The following is a 25,000-nucleotide window of genomic DNA, read 5'->3' as shown; positions in this document are numbered from 1 at the left end:
TTTGTTTCCTAAATACTCTTTTATTTTCCAGACCAAACTTTAGTATTAGGATCCACCCTGCTTTTTTTCCCACAACCATTATCAGCTACGTTTTATTGTGATTGAGATGATCAAGATATGGTCGTGTGAGAAAATTACTCACTAGGAAGTTTAAAATCACTATTTTTTTTCCTAGAGAACGAGACTACCAACTTAAGTCAGAAATATAATAGAACACATTTTATGCCTAATAAATTAACGCCATGTACCATTTCCCTACCCCCCCAAGCACTGCTGCATTTTGTGAAGACACGGTTTTAATGTGTTTTACCTACTATTGGCCCTTCACTTTTGATTTCTGTAGTCAAGTATGTGCTAATTTCTACATTCAAGAAATAGTTAATCCATTATGTTGTCATTTAATTAACTATGGTAATTTGTTATGTTAATTCGTGGTGTTCTTGAAATTAACTATTAATTATTTCCTGATTGTATCAAATTGGTAATTGTGCTGTATATTTACATTTTCTAAATTTTATATGAATGTTGTTGTTCTTGGAAATAAAACCTTCACATAGCCAGAAATGGGGTTAGGGGATCCCCAAGGTGACGCCCCACTTTCCCTGTATGTCATAGTCTAAAGTTTCTATATTCCTGGACCGAGGTGATATGTAATATGTAGAGAATTACATATTTGAAATCTATCACCTCATTTCTGTGGCCTTAGATACCTTCACTCTGGACCAGTAGTGTGAGACAGCAGGCCAGAACATATGTTTTTAGCTAGGGTTCTTGATATCCACATATTTTCTGTTTTGACTTAGAGATCATCTTTATATTTTTTCTTCCAGAAGCCCAACCTTAGTAAAAAATATACCTACCAGTTTAGGCTATGGAGCAGCTCTTAATGCCAGTTTGCAGGTAATATCATTAAATGCACCTTTTCCAATATCCTTGTATGCGAATGTTTTGCCTTTTTGTTGTTGTTTTGTTTGGCATGCCTTGTATTTAGATGGGATTATGACTGTTCTTAAGAGTTGGTTTGTCCTCCAAGTAAGTTGTAGTACCTAGTACTGTAGAAAGCACTGGTTCTAATTCAAGCTACTTTTGATGTGAAGAAGCAAGAAGGACACCCTGTGGCAAAATCTGGAACACTCGGTTTTCCTGCAAATGCTAGATTGATAGAGCTTTTGCAAATGCATGTGGCTATGCATTAATATTTATCCAGGCTGTCATAAATGATTTCACATCATGGTGTTGGGGAACATGGTGCTTTTGGCAAAAACTTTAAAGTTTAATTATAGTATATAATTTTTATGCAGAGGAGGCAAATGTCAGGACTTCTTTATTTTGAGCTAAGTCCTGGTCATTTTTAAAAAGCAGAGCGACTGCTTCTGTGTTGGGGTTTTTCACTCCGTGGGAGAATACAACATTTCCGCATGCGGAGGGCTGAAACACGAGTGAAAAAGTTTGCTGGGTGAGCTTGTGTGGATGCTTTTGCATCACACTTAATTTTCTTGATGTCCCTGCCGCAGGCTGCCCGTTTGGAACTTTTGCCCTCCCTGTACGTTTTCTTTAAATGTTTCTAGAACATCCATACTGTGATCCGAACCCATTCAATCAAGAGCAATCTTCTTTTAAAGAAATATCTTAAAGGGCATTTCCAAAGTTGTTTTACACCTTCTTCGTTTCACTAGGCTGCCTTGGCAGAGAGCAGTTTACCTTTGCTTAGTAACCCGGGACTGATCAATAACGCCTCCAGTGGCCTGCTGCAGGCCGTCCACGAAGACCTCAATGGCTCCCTGGACCACATCGACAGCAACGGGAACAGTAGTCCGGGCTGCTCGCCGCAGCCGCACATGTAAGTGGGTTAGCAGGCCGGGCAACCAGAAGGGCCCGGACGCATATGCTTGTAACATTTGGTATTCGTCTGAAGTTTCTAGTGGTATTGAAGTCCAAAATACAGTTTTAAGGGGAGTTAAATTGTCCCGTGTTCGTGATATGAGGAAGTATATCAAAATCAGTTTTAATGCATCTTTTAGATTCTCTCCAATGTCCCATAATTGTTATACCAGCAGTCCTCTACAAATTCTTAGTAGTACTAACATTCTTTTGGGGGTAGAGCACTATCTAAGATGAGTCTACATCTTATGGGTCATTATCACAGTTTGGTTTGTATGGTGTAATAAAAATACTCATGATGGAATAAGTTGTCGTAATTTTTACTACTATTACAGGTCTCTAAACCATTTATGAACTGTAGTCAAGATACTGCCCGTTTTTATAAACCGTAAAATGCAAAGTTTAACTGTTACCCACAGTTTACATAGAAGCTAGTAAAGTGTAACTTTTTGCCTGTCTTATAAATCAGTGTAATTACATATTCAACTTTAATTACTGGTGCGTCTGTATTGGCAAGGTTTATATGTTATATTTTATGCAAGACTACGATTCCTATTAATATTTAGCAGCTAACTATATCATTAATTACTCTAAAATCTTTCCCCTACCATCTTTTTAATGGAGCTGAGAGAGTAGATGTATTAAAAATTGATGTATTGTAGATTTCAGAAATGTGTATGACACTTTAAAAAATGCCTAGCCTTGTTCAGTAGGCCAAGCATATCAGTTTCTTGTTTACTAAAAAGTATTGACCCTGGTAGGACTTAGAATTCAGGAGAAAAAAATTATAATCTGAATAATGAAGCATATATACCATCCAGTTGTTAGGATGAGTCGACACTTAATGTCCATAGCACCTAGAGTTAAACATCATATACTTCTAATTTCAAGTTATTGAGGTAAGAATGGTACTTTCTCTCATTTTTATATTTTCTTCCCCATCTCTGCATTAAAGATCTAGTCAAAGACCCGAATGAGAAATGTGGTCTTTATGCATGCCTATTTCCATCTGACCTTTCCTAGGATATTATTTTTGTTGACTTTTTAAACATCTTATTCTATTTGACATATTAATGTCTTTAAGATCATGCGCCTAATTGTTTTATAGCGCTTTTACTCTATCACCTTTGCAAAAAAACACACTGTGAACATTAATGTATTTTATCAGGTTCCAAACCATTACTTTTTCAAAATGGAAAAATTTGTCTTTTGGAAGTGTCTTTAGATGTATTAAATAATACAAAAGAAGTAATAAAACTCAAAGTAGAAAGAACATGAATATATGCTCTTGAGAGTAGCAGTACTCTAAAACACGGAAAGTGAGCAATCAGACAAAAGTTTTTATACCTCTGCTTTATCCTATCAGCTAGGCGGTGGGTAGCTTGAGGCCTTTTACTTTTAGCAGTTCTCCTGAGTATGCTGGTGCTCGCTCTCTCTATAAAATGCTAAAACAATAAAACTTTAAAGAGCAAACAAGAGTTAGATCCTGTTTTCCCCCTTTTTAAAAAAGCCCTATTTCAGAAAAATGAAAGATGTTCATAATGGAGGTGTTGGAGCTGCTGGTGTCACTCCCCATGTTAGTCTGCAGCGGGTAGTGGTGCTTGTGTACCATACAGAGACGACGGGCAGAGAAGTGTTTTCTTAAGTGTTAAGTGTCCAGTGATAAGAATATTAAAATAAAAAATTAACGATTCAATCAAATCATTTGTTAAACATTATATTTTACAACCTGAGATAATTATGGGGTTAAATGATGGCATTGCCAGGTTAGTTATATTTTTTTCATTTGGCAATTGCTATTTTAGATTTTTTCATTTTAATATCAATTAGTTCAGTTAAATGTGAAATATATCAATGAAAAAATAGGGTGTGTAAAATGACATATAAAAATCATAGATTTAATGCCTAATGGGTTTATAAAACTAAAATGTTTGTAGTCAGCATATCGTACGTTTTCTGCTCCTGTGAATTAGTGCATGTGAAAAACATTTATCTGTATTTTCCATAGAGAGGTATAAGGAAAGCTTCCCTTGGCTTATTGTGAGTGGATTTTGGAAAAAGACAAAAATTAGAGGAAGACCGAATTGGGTCTTTTCCTAAATTATATAAATTATAATCAAAATTTTAATTATCTTGCAAAATAATCGAGTTGTCATTCATTCTTTGAATCTGTTTCTGCTATCGTTAACTTTTTGTATGTTAGACGTCAAATATTATTGATGGAATGTCATTTCAGTATTCTGTATCTTCATCCTTATAGAGTTTTAATATGCTTGTACCTAAAGAATATTAAGCATTTTATGTACATGATGAGGCAAAGGAAAAATATTATCTTATTTTCTCCATCAAAATTGGGCTGCATATAATTAAATGCACTTCAGTGTACTTTGAAAATTAAACAGAAGTGAAAGAATTGTTAGAGAACATTTAAACTGCATGCTTATGTGCCCTGAAATGAAGCCATGGTCCTTGTTTTTGGAGGGGAGTAGTTACACTAACGGAATAGTGAGGGAGAGGCAGAAAGGCATACGGCTTCCAGTATTTGGGCTCTTGGGACAGATGGTAGGGGTTCCAATTCCAGATTTAGCACTTAGTCATTGAGTAGGATTCATTTCTTTCCTCATTTTTCTCTACCGAAAATGAGGTAAGTAATAATATTGTCTACCTCATAGGATTCTTTCAGATGAAATGAGTGCCTGAAAGATAGTGATTCCTCCCCATGTCCCTCATAGTGCTATGTACACAGTTATACTATATCTTGTAATGCCTCATTGTTACTCTAAATGAAACTAAAAATAATGCTAAGATATTTCACATCTTAATGCCTTTCTTAAGGCATTCCATAAACATGTGGTTAGTTTCCTTGGCCATCCTTTTCCTTTTCCTCTCACCCCCTCTTATAATTCATGAAGTAAGCCAATCCACAAAAGGAAACCATATGTGACAGAAATTAATGGTAGGGATCAGGTTACTCAGTCAGAGTCAGCAGGATAAGAGATGTTTGAGGAAAAAAAAATGTTATCCGAGGTTATAGATAATTAACAATTCAGATGAATAATACCAGCCCAGAACAGGAATTCATGATCTATGCCTAGAAAACATTGAGTATTAGGTTTGATAGGAATTTAGAATATAAAAAGAAAAATAGAACTTAGAATATATGAAGTGGTGGCAGTAGACTGGTGAGGGTCTTAAACATCAAGCTCTGCAGTGTTTGTCTCAGTCAGTATGAAGCCTGGTGATGTTAGGAGCTTGAGTTTCATACTGTCAGACTGTGCTTTAGGAAGAGTTATCTGGGAGTGGGCTGAAAGACCCTCACAGGTGGTAGGATTTCAGGAGTTCGGAGAGACTAGAGAACAGAAGAGAGATACAGAGACTGAGAGCAGCAGATGAATTCTTGCGGTAGGCAGTGCCTGAGCTAAGTACAAGACAGCACGGAGAGCAAGGAATCAATACAAGAAGGGCCGTGGAAAAAAGGAACAGACAAGACAACCCACTGAATGCTGGGGACAAAGAGGGGAATTAGGAGAAATCATAGCAACCTTGAAGCTCACAAAGAGAAATAGAAGTCACAAGAGGGTAGGCTTAAGAGGGAAAATGGTATGTTCACCATTTTGCTTGTTGAATCCAAGAACGTAAGTGTCCTTAGATTCAGGAAACTGAACTTTGTTTAGTCTTTTTACTCCACTCCAAAATGGTAAAATCCAAATCCAAATGGTGACGTTGGAGAAGTAGACATATTCCTGGGATTGGTAGAGATGTTTTGAAGCTTTAGAAGAGTGGAATAGCTATGGGTTAATGCTTCTTAAAACAAATTATTTTTGGAGAACAGAACATGTTAAATGATCATCCGCCTTTTGCAATTTGACGCTCCACATTTGACACTTTCTCTCCATTCCCAAGTTTTACTCTTAGAATGCCCTGAATGAAGGCTTTTGCCAAACTAGTACATTCATTCTGCCTTCACTACTTGCCTTTCTGCCTTTTCCTTTTTCGGCTTTTCATCCTCTTTCTCTCACTTAAGTCCTACTTTCCCTTAAGAGCCTGGTGCTATTTTTTCCCGGAAGCTTGCCCCCATAGCTATGCTATCAGGACCCACATTTTTTCCACACGCAGGAGAGCTTACTCCCTGTACCACGGTCTGCAACTAACGTGGCCTCGGTGTGAGCATATGCACATTCGTGCCTTACCACATGCTTGCTTTGCAGATGTCCCCAGCTAAAGGACAGAAACTGTGTTTTATACAGTATATGAAATCTCTGACACGTCAGACCATGCAAAGTAAGTAGTCAGTAACCATATGCTAATGACTGTGGGAGATCAATTTATTTGAAATGGTTTGACTTCATGAAGTAATCCCTACAAGAGGAAAATCCAGGATTCTCTTGGAACCCTGAGGAAGAAGGGGAACAAGGGACTTTTAGGAAGAAGAGATAACTAAATATAATGTTCATCTTTATGTGGAAGCTAATAGATCTTTCTAAATATTGGTGGAGTACACCTGTGAAGTTTTATTTTTAATTTTAATTATTTAGTTTATATGTATTTTATAACTGTTCAAATTTATCTGAATAGTAAGTAGCAAGCCTCTTCACCTCATTCGTGATTATCTTCCCAGACCTTGCTAGATTTTATTTATCTTGTTGAAGGTGAATTAAAAAGAAAAAAATTTACTGAAATTAATGCATTATTAATCAAATCGAATGTTCAAGGGTATTTTAGCAAAAAGTAGGAAAGGTTAAAGCTGGGGAGAATAATATAGATTCTATATACTAAGCTTTTTAGACTTGTTTTGAGTCTTTTCAATCAAGTAGATTTTTTAAATCTTTGTTTTCTCTGCTGTCAAAAGAGTTCTAGAGCCATCATGGTCTGAACAATGGAAAGAAAATGTCCCTTAAGAGTCTGAGCTGTGGGGCGCCTGGGTGGCTCAGTCAGTTAAGCACCTGCCTCTTGATTTCTGCTCGAGTCACGATCTCAGGGTTGTGAGATTGAGATCATCAGGCTTTGTGGTGGGTGTGGAACTGCTTAAGATTCTCTCTCCCCCTCTGCCCTTCCCCACTTCTCCCTTTCTCTCTCTCTTTCTAAAAAGAAGAAAAAGAAAAAAAAAAAAAGAATCTGAGCTGTGTATCATTACAGTTTTAGAATACTCTTCCCTTATGCACCTCAATGTCAATATTCCCTGCTTACTGACTTCTCAGAGTTCTATAGAATATGAAAAAAATTAATTTAGATTCCTATTTTGTATCAATATTTGTCTCTTAAAAAGACTACTTACAGAGGATTGATGCTGTGTTCAAGTGGAAATAATTTGAACTTAATCTCTCCTCCAATGTGTTAGACTTGACTGAAAAGACAAGAAAACATTTAGACCAGAGCTGCAAGGTGATCTCATAATAGAATCATTCCATTTCCTGTCTCCTTGCAAACCTAAATCAAAAAGAGAAGTTTAGTGATACACCTACCATATTCAGCTCAACTTGGTTGTTTCTTTTTTTTTTTTTTTAACTAATCAGTTGTTTCTCCTCGGTCTCCATAAGTTGGCTCAGAATTGCCTTTTTTCTCTTGAAAAATGTTAAATGAGATTCCTATTTTTATATTTTCAAATTTTGTTTCTAGAGATCAAAATCAGTGCTCTTCCTGAACTGGTTTTGTATTGAGGGCTTTACGCACAAAGCCTTCCATTGTCATGTCGTTCCCCTTTCTGATTATTAGAGTCTCCTACTGTTGAGTTTTCAGATCATTTCTTACATGTCATTCCTGAATCCTTTTAGCCTCTATGTCATTTCAAAGTTCTACTTGCTAATATTCTATATTAGTTGCAGGTGATTATTATATTTTTTTCCTCTTATTAAAGCAAATATTTGAAGTTTGAGAGTTAATGATCTTCTATATAGAATCAGAATGTTAATACGGTTCATATAAGACTAGAAAATAAATTTGTTGTGTCCTTAGAAGCCAGAACTTTAGAGTAAGGAAATCAAAAGCTGAGGCATAACATAAAAGGAGTAGTGTAGCATTATTTCAGGACTACGGTGGGGATCCCAGTAATCTTTTTCATTAAGGTGTTGAACACATATTATACATGCCCCAGAACTTTCTATACCTTGTATGTCCCTGTCCTCTTTTCAGCATGCTTCTTGAGAACCTCAGTTTTTCTGTCATTTCAATGATAAACCTCAGCCTGTCCTAGCAATAACATTTTGCAACACAGCTAAAAGGGACTTCTGGACTCCCATTTTGAAAATCTAGTATAAATCACGAATTGTTTGGAAGCATAATGAAGATATTTAAGCATATAATACCTCCTTTCTTCCTCCTATTCTCTTTGGCCGCCTTAAAATTTAAATTGCTCTTTGTAGGCACATGTAGAATTTGCAGACCCTACACCTTTAGTTGGTGATATTTTATATAAAATCCCTACAGACCTTAGATCTCTCTGTGGACAAAAGCATTTAAAATTGGAGTGGCTCTGTATTTCAGAGGAAGACAGTTTGAAAGTGACTGACAACTTGAGCAAGTAGAATGCTCCCTCTCATTGTTTTCATGCCTGTTAAGCCCACACTTATTTTTGTTGATATTTTGGATCATTAAGAGGCATTATGAAGCTCTAAACATAAAAGCTTTTTTCCCCGTTGCTTTACATATGCTTTTGCAGATTTTATAATTCACAACTTTTCAGTCACCTTTTTTTTTTTTTTTGGTCCTAACATTTCTAGGTCTCCTAATTTTCATTCTGATTTAATTCCATTTTTATTTAATCTCTGAACTTTTCATTAACTTTGCTAGTTAGCTTTGAGATCTCTTTCCAAAGTGATTGTACAGAACTTATGATTATACCAGCTCTTTATCATCTCATCTTTTTTTTTTTTTTTTTTTTTTTTAAGTGCTACAAGTGTGGCTCAGTGGCTGCTATTCTTTTTTACATTATTCCGGTCCCCATATGTGGCACTTACAACTCATTCTAGTTCCTCTTAATAAAAAGATCCTCCCAGAGGTACAGTGCCTTCAGCTAAAAGGTGTTGTATCCCTACCGTGCCAATTGTGGAAATTTGTGGGTTCCTATAGGGTTTTGAAAGATTTTTATAGAACTGTACAGATGATATCTGACATCCATGGTACGAATCCCCACCATTTAGGCAAAGTGTGTCAGAAAACTTTTAGCTGACAGTATTGTAGCTTACTGCTTCTGTTTCATATCTAAAGAAGTTACTTTTTTAGAAGGTACATCTTCATTTGCACTAACACTAGTTGAGCCTTAGAAATTTCCTTTCTCTGAGGGTCAAAATGTCATTGACTGAATTGCTAAAAATTGAATATTGTTAGTCCATATTAATTTTGTTCTACCTCTACAACCAGGGGAAAAAGGTGGTTTTTTTTTTGTTTTGTTTTGTTTTTGTTTTTTTTATATACCCATATGGTATTTTTTTATTATTATTATTTTTAAAGATTTTATTTATTTATTTGTCAGAGAGAGAGAGAGCAAGAGAGCACAGGCAGACAGAGTGGCAGGCAGAGGCAGAGGGAGAAGCAGGCTCCCTGCCGAGCAAGGAGCCCGATGTGGGACTCGATCCCAGGATGCTGGGATCATGACCTGAGCCGAAGGCAGCCGCTTAACCAACTGAGGCAGCCAGGCGTCCCCCATATGGTATTTTAACTTCAGCTTTTGACATCAGGCTTGGGAAGTAGATGTGTATTTGGTGACGATGGGCATTTTATGACTAAAGGTGTTTATTATGTAATGTCAGCTATCATTTCAGAATATTACTTAATGTGAAGTTGCTTTCCATGATAAAAATTATATTTTAATATATGTTAAAATTATATGTATTTTAACTACTTTGGCAGAATTTGAAATTGATCATTAACGTAAGAACCACAATGTACTTGAATACTTTGGCACCAAAAAAATACAGTTTAAAACATTATCTCAGGGTCTCTACCCTCCATAAGCAGTTTTCATCATTAGGGTAGAATTCAAGAATTTGAATAACCAACAGATGACCATCTAGTTTAATATAACTAGTTGAAACTCACGTTCTTTAGTTTGTTCAACGTTATCTTAATCTTTGAAGACTAAAAATAGAGTAGCATCATCAACACAGTTAAAAGTCAGGAGCAAAAGTATTCATTGGTCACACAATGTTACCTTACTATAGAAAAAATTTACATTTGCAACATTAAATCTAAGATCCTTTTGCTAATTAGCAGGTCAAAAAAAGGACAAAACGTATTAGATTTAGAATGAGAGGTAAATATTGGTTTTACTCCCTATTTCAATCTCATGTTTAAAACTAACAGAGCATAACTTAGCATAGTTCAGAAGAAAACGGAACAATGAGTCAGTCCTACATTTAATTTGAGCAAAGGAATCATTTCAGCAGAGCAACCAGTCTCACGGATTAGACAGACCTAATGACATGAACCATACATCTGTAAACCCCAGAGGAAAGTCATCTCTGTAAAGGTATCCAGGAGATAGCTCCATCAAGAGCTAGCAGTGGATGGGAGGTATCCCATCAGGCCATTTGGCAGAGGGAAATAGACAGCAGTCCAGAAAGATGAGTAAGCCACATCAGGAAGGACTAGCCACAGCCAGAGGACCCAGTTATAGGACTTGGAAGCCAAGGCCTTAAAGGACCCAGAACCCAAGTTATCAAAGAGGGAATTAGAGCCAAACAGGGACAAACCTTTTATGTACTCTCATACCCATTCTGACAGTTTGACTGAGACTTAGTCCAAGAAACAGGGCAAAAACACAAGTCCTGGATGAATGGTTTAATGGAGTTCTGGAGCAGCCCCAAAGCTGACTTAATGGCTGAGTGTCAAGATGTAATTTAGACTTTTTTTTTTAATTTCATTGGCCAACTGATTAGAATTATAAAGATCCTTCACTCCATAGCCAGACGTTTGTTGAAAGTTTTTATTTGGGAGACACAAAATGGAATAGTACTAATTGTATCTCAACAGGCAACTACTGTGATTCTGAGAATGGGCAAAATCTATCTGTGCTCATCTAGAATCAAAGCAATTACATCTGTATTTTCATTTTATTACAGCTGTTTGGGTCACATCTATTACTGTTATCAATCAAATAGAATGATAAATCATAATGAATTTTGTTGTTATGTTTTTTCAAGAGCACTACAGCAAAACTATCTGAAATCATTTGGGAGTGAGCCTTCAAATCATGTAAAATCCCATTTCTTTAAACAATGTTGCATAAATTTGAATAAATTTCAATATACTGCTGAAGGTAAGGGCAAGAAATCTTAGAGAAATTTTGATACACATATATATGCATGCAATTTATAAAATTATGTTTATTAACCTTAATCCACCTTTTTGTTACATTTCTTAGAACTTCTATTGACTTTAAATGGAACTTTGGAACTCCGTTTCAGGGTCAGACCCATTGGGTGTAGGTTAGAATTATAAACTGTATCATTTAGACAGGCAATGTATCTTAGAAGAGAAACTTTTATTATAATCATCTGGAAATAATATTCCTTTGCAATCAAACACTAAATGGGTATGGTTTTTTAGGTGACAGATTAAGGAGGATAGATTTATTAAATATATTAGGATTAAAGTTGTATTCTGACCTTAAGATGAAAAATTAAAATTTATTTGTCTGTTTATCTTTAGCCAAGGCAAAAAGGTACAGAGAATTGATTAGGGCATTTTCCAATTATATTCTGAATAAAGCAAACAATACAAGGTGTATATAGAATGAGGAATCATTTGTTTGCTCCAGTGTTTCTCTCCCTCTTAATGATTACACATTTCTGGGAAGAGGAATATTTTTCTTTTCATCAAGAAATAAGCAGAATTTCTGTCTGTTGATATGAGGTAATACTGGAGTAGTAGTTATGAGACTGTTCTAATGGTAGCTATGTGGAGATTCATTCAAATCAAAATAAAGATAATTCAATCAAAAGCAAATTTTTGTGATAAATGTCATTTTAGTTTACAAAAAAGAAAATTTTGAAAAATAATAAACTGGAAAAAATTGAGCCATACTAGTAAAGATTGGTTTTATAATTTCTTAATTAATTAATAGTGAATTTATCATGTCTAGTTGTTTTATTTATATGGACTCCTTACTGACTTTTGTAAATAAGAGAATTACATATTTTTCTAAAGTGTGCTTAATTTAGGATATAAAATCTATATTTTAGTGGAAGAAGTCAGCCTTATCATTTCAAAAGAATAAAATCTTAAGTACAATTAAGTAAATAATTTAATAACAGTGTAACTTTGTGATTTAATTACTCGCATTAGCCTAAGATCATGTCTCATTTTAAGAAGTACTAAGAAAATATTCTCTTTTAAAAACAAACTTTTCCTTTTAAAACTTTAGTTTTATTAATTAGCTTATTTCTTTGATATGTTAAACTAAAATACTTCCTACACAAAATATTAAGAAATGTTTAAGAGTTACTAATGTTTAAGACACATGAATTGTTTCTCACTTCAACATGACGTTATACGAATGGAAATAACTAAATGTAATTTTTATAAATCTACCCTTAAATTCCAAATATAATTATATCATTTCCTTGTATATGTGCTAGAAGGAAATGACTAAAACTGAATTTCCCTAATCTCCATTTTTCATATGCTTTCTAAATGAACATCAATTATTTTACCAGTATTCCCATAAAACTTGTTCTTTGGGGAAAAAAAATCCAAACTTTTTAGAAATTACTTATTTGATGTGATTATATCTACTAAGATATCAGTTAATAGTTAGCTACTCAAAAATAACAAACAAAACCAAAAATTAAGTCTTGTGAAACTACATTTTTCCATCTTAATAAAAGATTCATGTTTATGTTTTGGAATTCATTTTACATCTACAAACAAGTATATATGTAATAAGCATGAGAGCTGTGCCATTAGCAAATACAAAATAATTAAATCAAATTTTATTCAAGCACATATAAAATTGATAGTTAAAGTGCTAATCTTATACTTTGATTTTTTTTTATACTGCTTATATACTAGTGGTCATCATTATTCATGCAACAGTTATGTGCCAAGAACTAGATTGACATGGTAGATAGTTAAAAGAAAGTCCCACCTTATCCAGGTATTTCCTTTTAACTAGAAAAATTTTGATGTTGTTTGGTGAAATAGTCAAATCCTATGCAAATCAATGGATAGCATTAGCTTATAGCAATACTCAGTGTACTCTGATATTTCTTAATGTCATTAATCAACAATTAGGCCATAATGATAAGTAAGAGATAAAGAATTTGTATGACTATAAATATTTTCTGTTGGAGTTAGATGGTGTATCCCCTGTAAGTTGAAGGTGTCCAACTAAACTGAGTAGAAGTAAAGCATGGTTAGGGACTGCACAGATTTCAGTATACTCAGTATGTTTCTCCAAGTAACTGCAAATATAAATTCATTTCACTGGGTTAAGATTGCTGTATTGGGTCAAATGAAATCAATTTCCACAGTAAAATTGAAGCATAGGGCCCTAACACTATTTATGAGGATAGGTTTTTTACCATTATCCTGGGAGTAACATTTTTTGTAGTAAAGACCCATAGTTACTGATGGAAGCACATTTATCCTTCTGGTGTGCTAGGATGGGGGAAAGGCTACAAATATTCTCATAAGATTTGTAAAAGATGTATTATACCTCTTTGTAAAAAAAAATGTTTATTACTCTTCTCGGTAGGCACACTGTATGAAATGTATTACAGTTTTACTGAAATAACTAGGATTATCTAAAGAAAAGATACAAGGGAATCTCCTATAATGAGTAAAATGCAAAAACAATTTTAATCTAATCTTACATTTAGTTTTGACTTGTAAATGTTTGATAAAATTAACTTTACATTTCCTGAAATTGCCTGTATTGTAGATAGGAGCCATTAACTGTAAATCTTTTTTCACAGCATTTGCTGGCATCTACCATAACATTTAAGACTTTAAGATTTTATCATTAGGTTCCTGGTATTAGTAGATATTGTTTTACTGAATGGCTCAATCAGATTTATATTATGCCACTGAGTTTGTCTCAGACATGATGACACTATGTAAATATTTTAATTGTCACATTGATAATATCTAAATAAGGACACTCCATTGATTCTTTACAGTCTAACGTCTATTTGCTTAAGTACATTTTGAATGTCTCAGTTTAAGAGAAATTTATTAACAGTACTTTCTTATTCTAAGAACAAAACAAAACCCAGAAACAGTATATCAGACCTTTTACTTAGTCCTGAGTAAAGAGCAAAGGAAGACAATTTACATTCCTCTAGGGAATATACTGTGTGACCACAATCTAAAAAGCTAAACTTCCCCATTATAATTTGACTCTTTGCTTTAGGGTATAGGCAAACATTAACATTTCTTCTGCCTTTCATTGGTGCCTTGGGTACTTACAAATTTCACAACTGAAGAAGCAACACATTTCTCTAAGCAACGAATCAGTCTGTTAATGTAGTTAGTCCTCTGTGTTTTCGGTGTATACCACTACTGAGGGTGGGCTGTAAAATGGAAAGATTAAACTAGAGTATAAACATCAGTTGCTACTTGGCATTTCCTTCTGCTACAGGCTTGGCTGGTTACATAGAACAGAGATAAGTTTCATTCATTTAAGTTGAACAAACATTTAATGAGCAACTATTGTGTGCAACACACTGTGCTGAAAACTGGCAGAGGGTCTGTATCCACAAAGATGTAAAAACTCTAATAGAGGGGTGGAGATGCACATAGTGTCAGAGACCAAATAAAGGAAGAGCCTTACAACCAAATTGTAAATTCAAAGCCTTACGTGTAGGTTCACGGAGAATCAGAAAAGGCTTTGTGGAGGTTGTGGCTTTGAGTTAGGCCTAACATGAAGTAGGTTTTTAGGGTGAACTTTATGAAATTATTGTTATTTGACAGGTTTTGCTTGCAAAAATAGTAATCAAAATTTTCAACCTAATTTTAAGCAGAGATAAGGAAAGAGAGGTGCGAAGGATTTGAGGATTACGAGCAAAGGCAACTGAGGTATAAAGCATGGGTCTCATTCAGGGAACAGGTAATAATTCTTCTGCCTTAGTATGGGCAGTCTGCCTAGAGAGGTATCTCTGCTGGTTAAGATTAGACAGGGACTGGGACCCCTGTCTTAGAGTTCATTAGTCTCCAAGCTGATGGTAGGGTAGGGACATTTTAAAAATTCATCAATTATTTGGAAATTGTTAGCAAAAACCTCACAGATATATGTTACCCACTTTTAAAAAGACTTACTTTTTTTGTTGTTGTTACTCATCTCTGGAAATACTAGATTTTTCAGACTTGAGAAAATAGCCATACTTAATGCCCTTTTCCTTTGATACTCAGTTTTAAAATACATTTTTCTTTTTTTTTTTTAAGTTTTTATTTAAATTCCAGTTAGTTAACATACGGTGTAAGATTAGTTTCAGGTATACAATTTAGTCATTCGACTCTTCCGTACAACATCGGGTGCTCATCGAAACAACTGCCCTCCTTAATCCCCATCACCTACTTAACCCTCCCCTCCCACCTCCCCTCTGAACCATCGGTTTGTCCTCCATAGTTAAGAATCTGTTTCTTAGTTTGCATTTTTCTCTCTTTTTTCCCCTTTGCTCATTTGTTTTGTTTCTTAAAGTCCACACACGAGTGTGAAATCATAGGGTATTTATCTTTCTCTGGCTGACTGATGTCACTTAGTTTAATACTCTCTAGCTTCATCCATATTGTTGCAAATGGTAAGATTTCATTCTTTCTTGTGGCTGAGTAATATTCCATTGTACATATATACCACTTCTTCTGTATCCATTCATCAGTCTATGGACATGGAGGCTATTTCCATAACTTGGCTATTGTAGATAGTGCTGTTATAAACATTGGGGCATGTGCGTCTGTTCAAATTAGTACTTTGGGTAAATATCTACTAGGGCAATTGCTAGATCATAGGATAGTTCTATTTTTAACTTTTTTTTTTTAAGATTTTATTTATTTATTTGACAGACAGAGATCACAAGTAGGCAGAGAGGCAGGCAGAGAGAGAAGGAGGAAGCAGGCTCTCTGAAGAGCAGAGAGCCTGATGCGGGGCTCGATCCCAGGACCCTGCGATCATGACCTGAGCCGAAGGCAGAAGCTTTAACCCACTGAGCCACCCAGGCGCCCTTATTTTTTAACTTTTTGAGGAAACTCCATACTGTTTTCCAGAGTGACTACCCCAGTTTGCCTTCTCATCAACAGTGTAAGAGGGTTCCCCTTTCTCTGTGAACTCACCAACACCTAATTATTTCCTGGTTTGTTGATTTTAGCTACTCCAACAGGTGTAGTTTTCATTTGTATTTTTTTGATAATGAATGATATTGAGCATCTTTTCATGTGTCTCTTGGCCATCTGGATGTCTTCTTTGCAGAAATGTCTGTTCATGTCTTCTCATTTTTTATTTGAATTATTCATTTTTGGGGTGTTGAGCCTTATAAATTCTTGATATATTTTGGATACTAACCCTTTATCAGATACATCATTTGCAAATATCTTCTCCCATTCCGTGGGTTGACTTTTAGTTTTATTGTTTCCTTCACTGTGCAGACGTTTTTTATTTTGAGCAAAGCCTTTAAGTGACATAAGAACACAGACTAAAGATTAAAAATAAATCAAAAATTTTGATACCAAGGATCAACAGCCTTAATGAGTTTTTGTGGTCATGGCTGCTCCTGGCATCATAATCACAAAGAGGACAATAGAGTTTCATTTTCAGTATCTTCCTGTCTTCCACTTTCTAACACCCAAGCTTTCTGGAATCAACTTCTCCTCTCCCTTGAGCAATTAAAACAACAAATACAAAGATTTACCAAAATTGTGTATGAATTATGAACAGTCGTCATCTCTTTTAATTTTTAGAATTTTTCACATAGATTTAGACCCATCCAGCTCCATGGTAGAGTTTATCAGGGAACTATTTCACATATGTATAAATTTAGGAGCAAAGGATGCAAAGCCTTTTTACTCCCTGACCTATAGCCTAAATTCTTCACTTCTCTCCTCTGTTTCTAATCCCTCCACCTCAGTCCTGACCATCATTACCTTATTACACTGTTTTAGTGACCTCCTAACTGGTAACCCTACGTCCAGTGTCCTATACTCAGTCTAGGCTTTGTAAGTTAATCCTCCAAAAACTCTTCTATCCTTTCACTGCCAGGCTCAGACACCATCAATAGCCCTTCAGCTAGCAGAGAATAAATTTTAAACTCCATAAAATGCAACTCAAGGGCCATTCACCATCTGACCTTGTTCTGCTTTCTAACATATTTCTTTATTACCAACCATCCTTTCTCCATGGCCTCTGCACGCTCTCAGGGTTCCCACAACACATTTAAGATTATCCATTTTCCCCATTTCCACTCAGAAGGCTCTTTGCCTTGTCTCTGCATTATGAACATTTTCATATATTTCAAAGCCTACCTGAAATGACACCTTCCTCCTTCATAAAGCACTCACTGATTGCATTGCCAGGATTTACCTCCCTTCTTTCCTAACACTTTGTCAACTGTGATATCGATCACATCCTGCCTGGTATCAAAGTTACTTGTGTATACATCATACTTCCTCTGCGGCACCGGAAACTCTATGAAAACCATTGTCCATATCAGCCCCTCGTCCAGTAGTTTGCACATCATGTCGAATTGATTCTTTTCACGTCTAACAAGAAGTAACTGTTATCCTCTAGAAGTACTTCCATTTCATTTATTGGCTTTGTACCTTTCTGTCAGGTAATAATAACAGACTTTCTAGCTCTCCACCACTAAATAGTTTCCCTCCAATTACCTAAAGAAATTCCAAATAGCATTCGAATTCTCCCAAGTGTAAATTATCTTAAATTAGGAGGTGGGGTTGCCTTCTTTAAGCAAGAAACATAAGTCACTGCTTTTATGTAGTAAATAGGAGTTAGTGGACTAAACAGAGTAGCTGTATTATAAATCTCCCATTTTGTTGGAAGACGAGCTTTTAAACCATTCACAGTGAATTTCTAGATTCTAGTTGGAAAGAATATCCACTATTTACCAAGTGGGTCATTTGCTTTAAAATCAAAGATAAACTTGCATCCAAATCCACTCAAAGAAATACAACATATTTATCAGGTTAAGAACTACTAAAGTTTACCTTCTGTCTGCATCCTTCTGTTACAAAGATTGGTCCTCCTAAGTCTGTACTAATACAGATGCCTGGCTTGTGTTAAGCCCAATAATTTAAATAATTGACTGGCAAAACCATCCAATACAGACTTCATAGACTCCCTCCTTAAGATAGGTTAAACATAAGTCTCTATTATCCTTCATGCAAGATCTCATGAGGAAGACAATAAAAATCAGTGACTCTACTAGTTTTACTCTTCTTTCTTTGTGCCCTTAATTCAAAAATAAATAAATAAATAAAGCTTAATCTTTGATGTTTCAAATGTATAGCACCTGTTTCATTCCTGGAAACAACTGATTTTGTTTGAAGTAGCTTCTACTTTACTTATTATTAAGGACTGCAGTTTTAATCTGTAAGACACCTCAAGTCATCACTGAAGTAAGCGGTGCATAAATTTCGAATCAGTGGTGGGGGGAGAATGGCAGGATGACTATCCCAACCGTCTTCAAATCCAGAGAGAGTCATCACCAGAATAGTCAAAGATTTCTCTCCTTTGTCCACCTGAGCTTTCTCTTACTTTGTTATCTTAAAAGAATTCCACTAAGGGTATATATACTTTGGGATTCTTCTTAGAGAGAGGTAATCTCTCCCAGCTGTTAATTCCTCCCATCTCACTTAATGGCTCCTTCTTTTAGTACACTTATGACAGGCCATCTTGTAGTTATTTGAGTACATATTTCTTCCATATTAGACTGAAAGTTCTTTCATAGATATTTAATGCCCCCGCAGTGCCTTATATGTAGGAGGTACTCAATAAACTTTTGTTAAATTAATTATTGGCATTAAGAGATAATAGTTACATGTTATTGGCTTTTCCTATCAAAGCAAGATTGAAGCTCTTTACATCATTACAGACACAGGGGACTTGGCTTAATTCACAGCATAAAGGAATATTGGGCAGAAAAAGTTTCTTCCTAATAGGTGTGTGTATGTTGCTAGATCTCTGAAAATTTCCACTTTTCAGTCAACTTTGAGTTCATTAAGTTTTCTCTAGCTAAACATATATAATCAGACTTCATAAGCCACATGTGATGCAGGCCTGGACCATTCAATGCATGCATGTTAATGATTTTAATGACAAAATGATGATGAGGCCTGGGATGGATGACTGAGGAGAATAAATATAGGAGCTCCATGTACAGAGCTTTGCATCGACAGCCCTTCTACTTTGCAATTTGCTTTCCTCTGTTGATCTGAAAATGATCCGAGATTTGGGGCACCTGGGGGGTACAGTCGGTTAAGCAATGGACTCTTGATTTCTGCTCAGGTCATGATCTCTCAGGATCAGGCTATTGAGCCCTGAGTCAGGCTCTGCACTCTGCACGGTGTCTCCTTGTCCCTCTCCCTCCACTCCTCCCCCGGCTTGCGCGCTCACACGCGCTCTCTCTCTCAAATAAATAAATAAAATCTTCTACAAATATTAAAAAATAAAAATAAAAAATAAAATGATCTGAGATATGACATGAACTTTTTGGCTTAGTGTTTTAGTGTTTAGGAAATTATTGTTAAATAATTCTTTGCAATAATTATTGAAATATGCTGTGTTATTTTGTTCCCTTGATTTTATTACCTTAAATGTACTTTTTAGGAAGGGCAGCTGTTATTAGGATTACTTTAATAACCCTAATGCCTGGCATCTGATATGTGGGGCCCATATATCATTGTTTTGTGACTTTTCTGATACAATAATAAAAATCTCACTTTGGGAGAATGGCTAAAATGTTTTTAGAGCTAATTAGGCTCATACAGTGTTTAAAAATTAATTCATGTATTTATACCATATTTTCTCCCCAGAAGTATTTAAGGTTGTAATTGTATCATAACTGTATCTAACATGTATTGATCACTTATGACCCAGGCTCTGTTCCAACTGGTTTACGTGTATAAAAAATCATTTAATCCTCATAATGACTATATAAAATAGGTACTTTCTTATTCCTCCTTTGTGAATAAAGAAAATGAGGTAGAGAGACATTAAATAACTTCCCCAAAGTCACATAGCTATGAAGTAAGGGAGGCAGGATTCAAACACAAATGTTTTATCCTCAAAGCCAATATAATTATATATAATATAATATATGTTATATTATATATAATTAACCACTTAAGCACTGCTGCATGACCAAAGTTATAATTGAGGTGCCTAAACTGTTCAGTATTATTTTATACTTATAAGTTAATCAATATATTGAGTACATAAAATTTTTTATATTAAATTACACCCTGGGTAATTAAAACCTGTAAAGTAATTTCATTGGAGAAGGGGATGCAGAGGGAATAACTGGTGAGCACTGAGCAGAGAGGGTGTTTCTTTAAAAGAATTCCTTTATTTGAATCATCAGAAATGTTACTGTGCTGGAGGGGAGCATTTTCCTAGAAGAATTAATTATCCTGTAGTGATGTTTGTACATTAGTTACCTTAAAGAATTGAACATTACAGAAACACCTACCTTTTTTTTCCCCAAATAAATGAGGGATGACTTGGTGGCTCAGTCAGTTAAGCATCTGCCTTCAGCTCAGGTCATGATCCCAGAGTCCTGGGATCAAATCCTGCATCGGGTTCCTTGCTCAGTAGGGAGCCCGCTTCTCCCTCTTCCTGTCACTCCCCCTGCTTGTGCGCTCTCTCTCTCTCTCTCTTTCTCTCTCTCTGACAAATAAATAAAACCAAAAAAAAAAAAAAAAAAGCAATTAAATGACCCTCGTATCTGTAATGGGGGCAAATAGGGAAAGATTGCTAATGGCCACAGAAGAGACTAATGTCCCATTTGTCCTGCAATCCACCAAAGACATGTGGTCTCCTGGTGTTTGATTTCCCTTCAATTTTCACACAACAGAACGAATGAAAGCATGGAGCTCTCTGAGATCCAAAAATGAGAAACTTCATATGAGTAGTGTAATCATGATCAAATTTTACTTTTAATTGAAAAGGATTCCATCCATTGATAGGCATAGGTCCTGGAACTTTCAAGCAATTTTATTCTCAGAGATGTTTACCCTGTCTTGTTACTTTTTATTTCTTTCTTAGATATTAAATTGGTAGCAATCAGTATTTTGGAAAATTGAGTATTAATGACTATTGGCTTTGATTTCACTTTATTTTAGTAAGTTAACAGCCTAATACTGTAACCTTAAGGGAAAATTTTATTAACATCTTTCCCAGTCTCATACTTTGTTTGTGAACTAATTCTGGATGGAAAGGATTCCAAGAATACTTAATTCCAGAAAGAAATTTTTCCTTTCTCTCTCTCTCTCTCTTCAGTAGGCTCCACACCCAATGAGGGGCTTGAACTCATTACCCTGAGATCAAGAGTTGCATGTTCCATGCATGGGCTGAGCCAGCCAGGCATCCCAAAATTTTCTCTTTTAGATTTAGTGCAACTGAAACTCTTACTGGCTTGATGGCACATAATTCATTCTATCAACATGTATTTAGTAGGTGTTTGCTATATGCATAGCTCTCCTGGTCTGTGAAGTTCATAGCCTCATTGGCAAGACTTGGTACAGCCACCACTAGAAAGAGTTGCAGTGCACCTCTTTAAGGCAACATGGGATAATAAGAATAACAAGATTCCAAGAAACTTTCCAGAAGCCAGCCTGTATGCCAGTCCTGGCTTTAGCTGTGCTTACAACACTTGGAAAGTGGCTTCTTTTCTAATCTGTGCAATGGGAGCATTGAATAAAATTATGTTTGATAGAATCCTAAGATTCAAAGATTCTGTAGTTTGGAGCATCAGAATGATTAACAAACAAACAAATAAAAAATGCTTTGGAGGGACAAGGTGGGAGATCAGTGCAAACTGGATGGTCAAACAAAGTCTTTAGAAGTAGGCAAAAGTTGGTCTTTAAACAGCAGACAGGTTGTGCGTGGGTAAAACATGAAACTGAATGGAATTTCGGGTTCTGTGTACCCACAGAGGTTTGAGGACAGCACATAGACTAAGTCAGCACGTGAAGTGACTTGGAATAGGAACTAGGCATGATGGGGTTTTTTTGTTTGTTTGTTTTTATTATTTATTTATTTTTTAAATTAACATATAAAGTATTATTAGCCCCAGGTGTACAGGTCTGTGAATCGCCAGGTTTACACACTTCACAGCACTCACCATAGCACATACCCTCCCCAATGTCCATAACCCCACCTCCGTTTCCCTCCCTTCCTCCCCCCAGCAACCCTCAGTTTGTTTTGTGAGATTAAGAGTCTCTTATGGTTTGTCTCCCTCTCGATCCCATCTTGTTTCATTTATTCTTTTCCTACCTCCAAACCCCCCACTTTGCATTTCCCCTTCCTCGTATCAGGGAGATCATATGATAATTGTCTTTCTCTGATTGACTTATTTCGCTCAGCATAATACCCTCTAGTTCCATCCATGTCGTCGCAAATGGCAAGATTTCATTTCTTTTGATGGCTGAGCATGATGTTTTAAGGATGATATTTGGCATCTGGAATAGACATTTTATTCAGAAATGCTCTTGTTCATAGGTCAGTTGAGTCCTACCTACTGAATGACTGAGAGCTTTTGGCTTAATTCTGTCTCATCCTCTGTATCTCAGTTCACACAGATTTGTGTACAAGGCAATGACATAATTAAATAAACGTTCCTTGCATTTCAAAATCCTTCAAAAAGGCAAAGGAACATACCTTCATAGGTATATCCTTTTTCAAAAATTATCTCTATATGTTTGTGTTTTAAAAAAATACATCGTGTTTGCTGTTTTTTCTTCTTTATCCAAAATTTGAGACTTTCCCACAGGTCCTTTATTCAATTAAAATCCAACCCAGAAAAGTAACCCCCAAAGAACTGGATACTCGTAATATGGCAGCACTGCAGCTGAGGGGCCAGTGAGAGTGGAGCAGGTAATTAAGAAACAAGAGTAGAGAGACCACTTAGGTCTTCTCAGAGCTCTCATCATTAAGGCACACCAACTACATAAGAGGTCACATCATTTGACTAAAATACAGGATGCCCAAAATAATATTAATTGACTTGAGGGTAATCCCATTGAACAGTGCTAAATATCTGTGTGTATCTTGTCAGCCACTAAGTATCTGTTTAGAAATATTCAGCTATTTAAGCTTGAAAGTTCTGAATATTCATAGGTCATTTATGAGACCTAATTGGGAAAAGGTGCTATTATCTTAACCTTAGGAGTTTATTCTAATTATTTCCAGTACTTAGAGTTTTAGCATTTACTAAAATGCTCTGAATTCCAGATTGAAGTTGGAAAATCTAAAATTATAAATTCAACTTACAATGACTATTAAATCAAAACGTCATTTTTAATAAAAGTCATTAAATGAATATGAACTTTCACAAGTAATCTTATTAGAAGATTTCATTTGTATATTTTAGAGGGTACTTTGGGAATATTAACATTCGATTTAATAAGTGTTTAAAATTCTGGACGTGTCTATGTGGTACCATAATAACGAATTGGTTTATCAGTCATTTTACTCAAACTATTGGCTAGTTCAATGAAACACTGAGTCAAAGTAGTTGTTGAATTCAATTGGTAGATTTTTTTTTTGTCAAAATAATTGGTTTTGTCTTTAAAATGATCCTCATAAACCACTTTTATGATTTCAGGCTTTTACTCTTTTTTATCATCTGTGGGTACGCACAAGCACGAATTATACATAGATTCCCCACCATGACTTCTATGGTGCACCTTATCCGGACTGCATGTTTCTAATTTTCTAACCAACTATGTAACCTTTCATTAGGAACAAACAGTTTATTCGTTGCATAAAAAAGTATTTACAAATTAGCTGTATGCATATATTAAAAGCCCTACTTTTCAAATTTATATGTAATTCTTTAATAAATAACATCGGTTATTTCAAGGACTCCAATTTCATTTAATAATTTCTTATGCAGGACAATAAATAATACCTTGGAGAGTCAAAACAACAGTGGTTTCCTTATATCAGTATTAAGTTGCTTTGGATTTAACGCAACTTTGTACACACATAAAGTGTAAGCCCAGTAACTTCAGTTTGATTAAATATCAATGGCAAACTCTCTTCTTGGCTTTTTATTTGTATTGGCTACAATACAATTTCATGATTTACCCCACAGAGTGCAATAATGGTCTTATAATGGCCACTTCCCATAGTCTCTAACCTACCCCTAGGGAGCAATTCATACTGAGAATTGAGAGATTAGAGTTGATAGAAGCTGGATACAGTAGAAACATTGGGGACATTTCAATGTTCTTTGCCCATGCATGCAAAATGTGCGAACAGTTCCAGGAACGATCACCCGCAATTGGCTTTCTGACTGGCTTTTAACTCTTTCTCATATACCCTGATACTCCTGATAAAAGTTACAGTCTTCTGGAATCTCACTTACCACTATTAGCCTTTAAAGGATTAGCTGTTTAAACAACTCCCTCCCCCACCCTACTCCAAGGCAATTAATTGTTCAATTGTTATCAGATGGAACATGAGCCCAGTAAGGGGCCAGAAATACCAGGAGGAAGATTAATAAAAGAGAAAAAAAAATCAAACCAAAATATGGTTGTCTTCACCTTATAAAAAATAAATTGATCGGAAGCTTAGTCTACTTTTTGTTCTATCTCAGTATTTTTTCAGACGTGATATTATTTCTAATCAAATGCAGTTTTCAAGTAATTTTTTCTTAAAGTCGGTGCAATACTTGAAATGATAATTTTAAGTTGATACACTTAAAATGTTCAGTTTATTAAAGTCCAGTTACAGAAATAACAAAATAAATGTTCTTGTGGCATATTCTAATATCCATTTTAAATTATACCCTCAGTTTCAAATTTTGCCAAGTGTCTCATCACAGAAAAATAATGTATATCTTCTAATTTTTCAGGATTTTGTTTTATTTTTGCTTTAAAGAATATGTCTCTAAGGACATCTGGAGATGCCTATGAAGAGAAAATCTAAAAACTTTGTGTTTATCAAAGTCAT

General features: G+C 35.3%; 1 protein-coding gene across 6 annotated transcripts in view; it reads left to right on the top strand.

The window, feature by feature from the left end:
• LOC111151927 (forkhead box P2) overlaps window positions 1–25,000 on the top strand; it is a 251,772-nt gene that overhangs the window by 223,399 nt on the left and 3,373 nt on the right. For all 6 annotated transcript variants that reach the window (XM_022510141.1, XM_022510140.1, XM_022510139.1 and 3 more), the window contains 2 exons: window positions 831–900; window positions 1,677–1,840. In XM_022510141.1, the coding sequence (XP_022365849.1) occupies window positions 831–900; window positions 1,677–1,840 (234 nt within the window). The remainder of the gene's footprint in view (window positions 1–830; window positions 901–1,676; window positions 1,841–25,000) is intronic.

Source organism: Enhydra lutris, unplaced genomic scaffold, assembly GCF_002288905.1.
Source record: "Enhydra lutris kenyoni isolate GAN:26980312 unplaced genomic scaffold, ASM228890v2 scaffoldscaffold27, whole genome shotgun sequence".
NCBI classification, from domain to species: Eukaryota; Metazoa; Chordata; class Mammalia; order Carnivora; family Mustelidae; genus Enhydra; species Enhydra lutris.
Note: the sequence above shows the minus strand (reverse complement) of the source record. Positions and strands in the feature narration are given on the sequence as shown.